This window comes from Bison bison, unplaced genomic scaffold (assembly GCF_000754665.1).
Source record: "Bison bison bison isolate TAMUID 2011002044 unplaced genomic scaffold, Bison_UMD1.0 scf7180017850477, whole genome shotgun sequence".
In the NCBI taxonomy this organism is placed as follows: domain Eukaryota; kingdom Metazoa; phylum Chordata; class Mammalia; order Artiodactyla; family Bovidae; genus Bison; species Bison bison.
In genome coordinates, this window is record NW_011481050.1 from 10,633 (window position 1) to 20,137 (window position 9,505).

At 48.1% G+C, this 9,505-nt stretch overlaps 1 protein-coding gene and 1 long non-coding RNA gene across 3 annotated transcripts in view; both read right to left on the minus strand.

Annotated features, from left to right (window-relative positions):
- The window catches only part of LOC104995010 (granulocyte-macrophage colony-stimulating factor receptor subunit alpha-like), a gene marked incomplete at its 3' end in the record, with an annotated part of 11,467 nt that extends 10,627 nt beyond the window's left edge, over positions 1 to 840 (minus strand). The window contains exon 1 of the mRNA XM_010848730.1: positions 837 to 840. Within this exon, the coding sequence (XP_010847032.1) occupies positions 837 to 840 (4 nt within the window). The remainder of the gene's footprint in view (positions 1 to 836) is intronic.
- Positions 841 to 1,672: 832 nt separating this feature from the next.
- LOC104994999 lies at positions 1,673 to 9,505 on the minus strand. 2 transcript variants are annotated; one of them, XR_826020.1, is made up of 3 exons: positions 9,444 to 9,505; positions 6,287 to 6,374; positions 1,673 to 1,715 (listed from the first exon to the last, which is right to left on the minus strand). It is a non-coding gene; the product is annotated as an uncharacterized LOC104994999 (long non-coding RNA). The 2 variants fall into 2 exon arrangements; XR_826019.1 differs by having other exon boundaries at positions 6,287 to 6,380.

Below are 9,505 nucleotides of genomic sequence, written 5' to 3' on the forward strand. Positions count from 1 at the left end.
CCGTACAACAGTGTAGTTCACAATTTTTAAAGGTTATAAAATCACATTTCGGGGCTTCCCAGGGTGGGGAAGATCCCCTGGAGGAGGAAATGGCACCCCACTCCAGTCTTCTTGCCTGGAGAATCTCATGGACAGAGGAGCCTGGCGGGGCTACCGTCCACGGGGTCGCAGAGACTTGACTAAGGCTGAAGCGACTTAGCGTGTGTGCACACACTCCGTTTTTAGTTACAATATAATACTGGTCCAGTTCCCTGTGTTGCCTCCTATATCCTTATTAGCTCATAGCGGTTTGTTCCTCTGAGTTCGTTCCTCTTATCTTCCCCTTCCCACTTCCCTCTCCCAACTGGTCACCACTAGTTCAGTCTCTGCATCTGTGAGTCTCCTTCTGTTTTGCTATATTCACCAGTCCGTGGTCTGTTTTAGATTTCACGTACAAACGGTATCGTCTAATATTTGTCTTTGCCTGACGTATTTCACTCTGCATCATAGCCTCCAGTTCCATCCATGTAGCTGCAGATGGCAGCTTTGTTCTTTTTCACGGCTGAGTAATATTCCACTGCATATCCCTGCCGCATCTTCCTTATCCATTCATCTGTCAGTCGACACCTAGCTTGCTTCTGTGTCCTCGCTCTCGTGAACAGTGCTGTTGCGAAGACTGGGGTGCATGCATCTTTTCAAATTCATGCTTTGGGGATCCCCAAAACATGCCACTTTGGCCTAAAGATTATTCAGAGCTAAAAGCAGTTACGAATCAATAAATGCAGAACCTGTTGTTATCTGCACAAAAGCAGGCATAGATCTCCCTTTGTGAAGGTAGCATACACATCTGATCTTACCCATATGGGATTGAGGAGGTTGATCTTTACCAACTTAGATGGGGAAGCAGCTTCAGGGTGACCTCATAACATAACTTGTTTCTTTCTTACACTGCACTATTGCAGCTTGTGAGATTTCAGATCCTTCACCAGGGACTGGACACAGCAGTGAAAGCCAACCGCAAGGAACTTAGGGAAGTTAAAGGAAGTTTAACTTAAGGAACTTAAAACCACCTTCATCTTCCATTAGTCCCCTTACATATTTCTTAATCATTTCCCCACAGTTTTTCAGCCCCAGAAACCCAAATCCTATTTTCTTTGTCCTCTGACATTTCTCTAATTTATTACCTTTTGTTAAAAAGCCACACAGACTCCCTAGTCCGATCACCTCAAGTCTTTTCTGCCTCGTTTATGTGAAAGTTAGAAATGTTGGGACTTTTCTGGTGATCCGTGGTTAAGACTCTGCACTTGCAGTGTAGGGGGGCTGTGCGTTCGATTCCTGGTAGGAGAGTTAAGGTGCCGTGTGACCAAAAAAAAAAGAGAGAAAGTGAATACACTGGGATGCTTTTTCTCCTGGTAATCTGGCTTTTGTCCACTTCATCTGCAGGCCCCCATCACTGAACTGAAGAAGATGGAGGAAATATGTTTTCCTCCCAGCCAAGAATGTTAAAGAGTGAGAGGCTCAAGAGGCATTTTACAGGGAAATTCAAGACTGACAGGGAGCAGACAGACCCACAGGATGTGATCCATGAGCACCCACCTGCGGCTCTTGGCTGGTGTCGGGGTCAAGAGGCGTGACTATCGCACATGTTTGCTGAGTCACGATTCTCCGGGAATTCCAGCTTAAGATTTTTTTCCTTGAATCCAAAGTCAGGTTTACAATAGGAGATTCCTTCTCTCCTGCCATAATTAAACACAGAACAAAAATAGCAGTTAGGGAGAATCAGGGCTTCCCTGATAGCTCAGACGGTAAAGAGTCCGCCTGAAATGTAGGAGACGCAGATTCTGTCCCTGGGTCGGGAAGGTCGCCTGGAGGAGGGCGTGGCAACCCACTCCAGTATCCTTGCCTGGAGAATCCCAGGGACAGAGGAGCCTGGCGAGCTACAGTCCATGGGGTCGCAGAGTCGGACATCACTTAGCAACCACAAATATATTATACGAATATATTATAATGTATAAATAAATGTATAGTATATAAACATGTTTATATCATAATAAATAAACAATAGATATCTTTATATTTATGTATTATATTATTAATTCTATTTCCTATATTATATAACATATATTGTATATTATTGTGTTAAATATATTATATAATAAATATAACACAAATATATAACACAGATTTAAATACAAGTAAATATAACTGTAAATATAACACAATATATGAGAATGCAATATATCGAAGATATGTGCATATTATTGAGAGGGTAATAGGCAGGAAGGCCAGGGGTTTCAGATCGGAGGAAACAGGCTTCAAGTGTCAGAGATTTTTTCTCTCTCTCTTAAGCGGCAGGAGGAGAAAAACCAGTGATATATATATTTTTTCCTTTCTCTATACAAATTTAAAAAGAGGTTTATCTTAAAATTCTGTGTTGCCAGAATGACACCTGGTTCCACCTGCACTTAACTTTTCTCAAACCTTGAGCTAACCAATGCATTTTTCTTATGGAAATGTTTGTCTTAAGCTATGTTAATGTACCATCCGTTTACCCCAGAGTCTGTCTTCAGGTCAGTTCCGCCTAATGGCTCAGAACTGACTTGAGAAACCAGCATGTTAGACTCAGATATTGTTCTCTTAATCTATATTAATGAAACCATATATTTGTATGGGAATCTGCCTTTCTTCAAGATTCACGTCAGTCGCTTTATGGCCCGGGATGACTCACCTAGTGCCAAGATTATCTCAAAATGCATCTTGTGGGTGAGGGGCCTGATGCCATTCTCTGAGTCTTGAGACATTTCCTTCCTTTAACTAGCAGACTGCTAGTACTCTTTCCTGGCAAATCCCGTGGACGGAGGGGCCTGGTAGGCTGCAGTCCATGAGGTTGCTAAGAGTTGGACACGACTCAGAGACTTCACTTTCACTTTTAACTTTCATGCATTGCAGAAGGAAATGGCAACCCACTCCAGTGTTCTTGCCTGGAGAATCCCAGGGACAGGGGAGCCTGGTGGGCTGCTGTCTATGGGGTTGCACAGAGTCGGACACGACTGAAGCGACTTAGCAGCAGCAGCAGCAGTAACTATATAACATCCAGCTGAAGACTAGCAGGGAGGTATTCTTTCTGCCCCCTTCTGATGCCTATGTCAGAAGCTTTCTCTATCTCTTTTACACTTTAATAAAACTGTATTACACAGAAGCTCTGAGCGATCAAGCCTTGTCTCTGGCCTCAGATTGAATTCTTGTCCTGAGGCCAAGAATCCCGGCGTCTTTCCGTGGTTCAGCAACAACCTCTCAATATGTTACTATGTAAGTACAATGTAGCGAGTCACCACTTTTAAAGGTTGTAATTCATTTACAGTTATTATAAACCATGGGACATATTCCCTGCGTTTGACAATCCATCCTCATGTCTTCCCTATTTTATACCTAATAGTGTCATCTCCTGCCTCTTATAAATCCCTGCACGTCTTGCCCACCCCCACTTCCGTCTCCACACCAGGAATCACTTATCTGTCTGCTACGCCTGGGAGAAGGCTTCTTTTTTGTTACATTCACTGGTCGCTTGTATTTCTTAGATGCCACATTTAACTGACACCGCACAGTACTTGCCTTTCTCTGGAATTAGCTATTTTATTCTGATGCAGACCATTTTATTTCCTGTCTTTTATCAAATCTGTTACCACACTGCTTGTGTTTTATGTTTGGCTTTTTGGCCACGGGGCACGTGGGGGGTCTTAGCTCCCCAACCAGGGATTGAACCCACACCCTCTACATTGGAAGGAGGAGACCTAAACCACTGAAGCACCAGGGAAATACCTAAGCGAGCTGTTTTAACAAAAACAACGCAGGGACTTCCCTGGTGGCTCAGATGGTAAAGCATCTGTCTGCAATGTGGGAGACTCGGGTTTGATCCCTGGGTCGGGAAGATTCCCTGGAGAAGGAAATGGCGACCCACTCCAGTACTCTTGCCTAGAAAATCCTATGGACAGAGGGGTCGCAGAGTCCATGGGGTCGCAAAGAGTCGGACACGACTGAGCGACTTCACTTTCTTTCTTTCTTATGCAGGGACACTCAGGAGCCCGTGAAAGATGGTGGGCACCGTGAATCATCAGAGGGATGCAAACCCAAACTTTGGTGAAGCTCGAGTTATCCCTATGAGATCAGCTGTGTGCTGTGCTCAGTCACTCAGTCGTGTCTGACTCTCTTCGAACCCGTGGACTATAGCCCTCGAGGCTCCTCTGTCCATGGGATTCTCCAGGCAGGAATACCGGAGTGGGTTGCCGTGCCCTCCTCCACGGGGCCTTCCCCACCCAGGGATGGAACTCAAGCGTCCAGCGTCTCCTGCATTCACAGGCGGGTTCTTTTAGTGCCACTTGAGAAGCGGTGCTACAGTGATGGCTACCTATCGTGATAATCTGAAGAACCAGAAGTTAATTGTTGCAGAGGATGCGTAGGAGCCGGACACCTCCATGCTGTGGGCGAGGATGCAAAGGCAGGGCATGATGTGTTGGTTTAACTGAGCGGCTTCCCCTTTCTGGGCATTCAGGATGGAGGAGGGGATGGGTGAGTTGTGTGTGTGTCTGGGGGTGCCACCACAAAGTGTCCGGGAGAGTCCCCTTTGAGCTGGGGACTGGAGTGAAGGAGGTGGTGCTGGACAGGTACCACCTTTCAGGACAAGCCTGCCCTGAACGAAGACATTCTCACCATCCACCTCACCTTCTCTTTTCTCTGCTTGACCTTTTCGAATGCATAGAAATCTTTTAACTGGCTAAATAAAACCTCTGGACAGAGGTGACCCTGGAAGAAAGGTGCACCCATCTCCCCAGTTTGCTAAGAGGAGAGAACCCACCTATAGCCGGGACCTAGCTCAAATGGCGAACCCTCTGAAGGTGAAGGGTTGTTCAGTCGCTCAGTCATGTCCAACTCTTTGTGACCCCACGCACTGCAGCACACCAGGCCTCCCTGTCCATCACCAACTCCTGGAGCTCACTCAAACTCATGCCCATTAAGTCCGTGATGCCATCCAACCATCTCGTCCTGTGTCGTCCCCCTCTCCTCCTGTCCTCAAACTTTCCCAGTTTCAGAGGTTTTTTTTCCAATGAGTTGGCTCTTGGCATCAGATGGGCAAAGGACTGGAGCGTCTCACATCAGGTACCATGTTGGACGTGGTTCTGTCATGAGGTGAGGTATCTTTCCCTCTGCGGGACCTCTTTAGCGAGCTGCCTGCAATGCACAATCCATTTTGGTTCCAGGCTTATTTCACAAGAAGACTGTTTTCTTTCTCTGCCTGCTTCACAGAGAGGCTTCCCAGGGATTTTCAGGGGATTTCATTTTCAATGATGGAAAGCTGGCTTAAAACTCAACATTCAAAAAACTAGGATCATGACATCCGGTCCCATCACTTCATGGCAAATAGATGGGGAAAAAATGGAAACAGTAACAGACTTTATTTTCTTGGGCACCAAAACCACAGCGGACCGTGACTGCAGGAGTGAAATGAAAAGATGCTTGCTCCTTGGAAGGAAAGCTACGACAAAACTAGACAGCATCTTTAAAAGCAGAAACATTACTTTGCCAACAAAGGTCCGTCTAGTCAAGGCTATGGTTTTTCCAGTGGTCATGTATGGATGTGAGAGTTGGACTGTAAAGAAAGCTGAGTGCCAAAGAATTGATGCTTTCTAATTGTGGTGCTGGAGAAGACTCTTGAGAGTCCCTTGGACTGCAAGGAGATCCAACCACTCCATCCTAAAGGATCAGCCCTGGGTGTTCATTGGAAGGACTGATGCTGAAGCTGAAACTCCAATCCTTTGGCCATCTAATGGGAAGAGCTGACTCATTAGAAAAGACCCTGATGCTGGGAAAGATAGAAGGCGGGAGGAGAAGGGGACGACAGAGGATGAGATGGTTGGATGGGATCACTGACTCAATACACATGAGTTTGAGCAAGCTCTGGGAAATATTGAAAGACAGGGAAGCCTGGTGTGCTGCAGTCCATGGGGTCATAACCGAGTGACTGAACTGAGTGACTGAACAACAACCCTAGTATAGGCAGCAAATCTGACATTCCAGCTGACTTTAGGATTTGGGGCTGGAGCTGTAGGACTCTCCCTCACCTTTGAGTCCCTGATTCTGCTGAATGATAAAGGTACCCACCTCTAGAATGATTTGTAAGAAGACCCCCTTCAGCTAGCAGCAGTGGGAGGTACTCAGGTCATGAGAGACTTTGTCCTTTCAGGGGTTAGGAGGGCGGCAGCCCTCACCACATCACGGACTCCCCAGCGTTGGAAGCCTAGCTGGCACTTACCCAGGACCGTGGAGCGTGCTGAGTTCAGGAGTACCAGGAGGATTACGAAATCCAGCAGGACCACCATGCTGCAGATCTGAAGCTGGACCTAAACCTCCAGACAGGAGACAGCAGTTCAGAAAACGGATTGCAGTCGAGGCAGGAGGACTTCCTTCGTAGCACAACCTCCAGGCAGTTGTTGGGAACCAGAACCTGGCTGCCAGAGCCTTTGTGAGTAAACAGACAATGTTGCCTCATATCCCAAAGTGGCTGCCATAGGCCTGCATTCTCATTACACATCCCTTCTTCTGTTCACTGGTGGCCTCACCTCTTCCACCTCTCTAAAGGGTTTTTGGTTTGTTCATATGTCCCTATGTGGTCAGCAATATTCCATCAGAGCACAGTGTGAGGTTATCATCCTGCTTGTACACCTCTGGGTTAGCTGGCATGATCAGATTCCATTTTTCTAAAGTTTTTTACTGGAAGATAATTGCTTTGCAAAATTCTGTGCTAGCTTCTGCCATACATCAACGTGAGAGTCCCTTTTAACTTCTGTTTGAAACTCTATCGAAAGCATCAAAAAATTTAACGCATATTCATGATGACAAGTCTCAGCAAACTGGGATTAAAGAAACATTTAATGGGCTCTACCCAACCTGTTTTTCTCCCCTCAGCCCACTACCACTGGTCCACATTACTGCTGCTGAGAGGTATACTCGGGAGTGGCTAATCAATATTATTTTAAGCTGATCCTCTCCTAAGTGGTCAGTGAGGGTCTGGAGAGGTGACACCCCCAGTGAAAAGAAGGGATGTATGATGAGGATGCTGGGTCCACAGCAACCACTTTGGGGCGTGAGGCAACTGTCTGTCCCTGAGTCAGACACCCTGTTTCTTCCATTTTCTTCTGCTTGCAAAGGCCCCTGCAGGTAGGAACACTCCCAGCAACAACCTAGGGTATAAACCATGCCTTAGGAAGATCAGCTCATTGCTACTAAACACCTCCCCTTTGAGAAAACTGTTCCTTTCACCAGGGCAGCAAGAAAAAAAAAAAGTCTCTAAGAAGTCCTAGAATATTCTGATGGAGGTTCTTTTTACGTTTGGTGATTACAGGGCTGGGTTTTGTGCATTTGAGTAGAATTTTTTTTTTTCCCCCTCTGATGTCTTCATGACTCTATGAACACAAAGAGATGGGCACGCCCTTGCTGGTTGCACAGAGGTGATCAGGAGGGAAGCTGCAGTCGACCTGCCCGACAATGAAACATCTTTGCAGGAGGAGCTGATAGCAGCCAGGAGGCCACCAACCGCATGGGGCGCAAGGACCCTCGGCATTTCGGCTTCCTCTCGGGGACAGCTGCCAACCTCCTTTGGAGACAAATTCATCTCCGTGTGTGCGGAAGTTCCCTGAAACGTCTCTGACTATCATCACCTCACCCGCCACCTGTTTCCTGAACATCTCCATGAAGTCAACTGCCTCCCGGGCCATTTTTGCCACAAACGCTCATTTCTTTCCTTTCTTCCTTCTTTCTTTCCTTCCTTATTTGGCTGAGCTGGGTGTTAGTTGCCACACGTGGGATCTAGTCCCCTGACCATGGATGGAACCCACGGCCCCTGCATTGGGAATGCGGAATCTCAGACACTTGGCCACCAGCGAAGTCCCAGACCCTCACCTCTTCTGCGTAGTCACTCAGTCGTGTCCGACTCTTTGCAACTCCATGGACTGTAGCCCCACCGGGCTCCTCCGTCCATGGGATTTCCAAGACAAGACTACTGGAGGTGGGAGGGCTGACATTTTCTACCCCAAGGGATCTTCCGGACCCAGGCATCGAACCCACACTTCCTGTGTCTCCTGTGTTGGCAGGCAGATTCTTCACTCACAGAACCATCGGGGAAGCCCCTCACTTCTTATCCGTGGAAAAACATCTCCATCTGTATTTTTTTTTTCATCTGTATTTCTAAGTCGTGATGGGGACGCTTTGAAAAATAACCCCGGCATCTTGACCTCCCCAAAAACAAGGAAATGTCATAAAGTGAGTTCTGAAGATGGACTCAGTCTGGAGCCCATCCACTTTCTTCCTGTGGTTCCCGAGTGTGTGTGGATGCTCAGCTGTATCCGACTCTTTGCGACCACGGGGACTGTAGTCTGCCAGGCTCCTCCGTCCAGGGAATTTTCCAGGCGAGAATACCAGAGTGGCTTGCCATTTGCTTCTCCACCCAAGGAACCTAAAAGTCCCCACTGATGGGGACCCAGATGGCTCCCAGATGCTTCTCAGCGCAAGGCACGGAAAGGCTTCCTGGGGGAATCTGACGGTGGTCCAGCGATGACGACTCCGCACACGTACTGCGGAGCATCTGGGTTCGATCTGAGATCCGACGAGCTGCGAGATTAGGAGGTTAAAAAAAAAAAAAGCTTCGCTTGCTTCTGAGCACAGGCTGACATTCCCCGCCACTTCTGTTAACTTTCATGAGGACAGAGTGAAGGTGATCTCACTTCTGTGCTTCCTGGGGGAGAGACGCCCCCCATACCCTCACTGGGCATCACCAGGAGCTGGGTCAGAGGGAGCTGTGTCCCCACCGAGGGTCTGTGTCCCCAGCGAGACCAAAGGGGATGGGAGTGGAAATCAGTCCCGTGTGTCTTGTCCCGTGAGAACAAAACCGTCAAGGACTTCATAGCTTAAAGACACCCGCAAAGGAAATATTTCATAGGTAGATAGTGTGGGGTAGAATTCACCTCCAATGGGGGAAACCCAGGTTCGATCCCTGGGTCGGGAAGATCCCCTGGAGGAGGGCATGGCAACCCACTGCAGTCTTCTTGCCTGGAGAATCCCATGGACAGAGGAGCCTGGTGGGGTTACAGTCCATGGGGCTGCAAAGAGTCGGACACGACTTGGTGACTAAGCACACACACAGATAACGCGGCATGCACAGGAGTCAGACCCCACCAGCTGGTGACTCCCCGCCACGTCAGTCGGAAATGCAGAAGACTCAGTGTCCACCCTTCCCTTCCCGAAGCTCGGGGTGGCCTGACCTTCACCCCCGGTAGCTCCTTTCTCCAGCCTCCCCCGGGATGAGGCCGTCTCTCCCGGACTCTGATCTCCCGTCCCATCACAAACCCATGCGGTCAGAGGATCCTACCAGCCAGAGCAAACCCCACTAAACGATGGAGGAAGTGTCCACTTACCGGTCCGTCTACTTTCTGAATCGTTCTTCCCCGACTGTCCGAATCTGGGGCTCCTTGAAGCC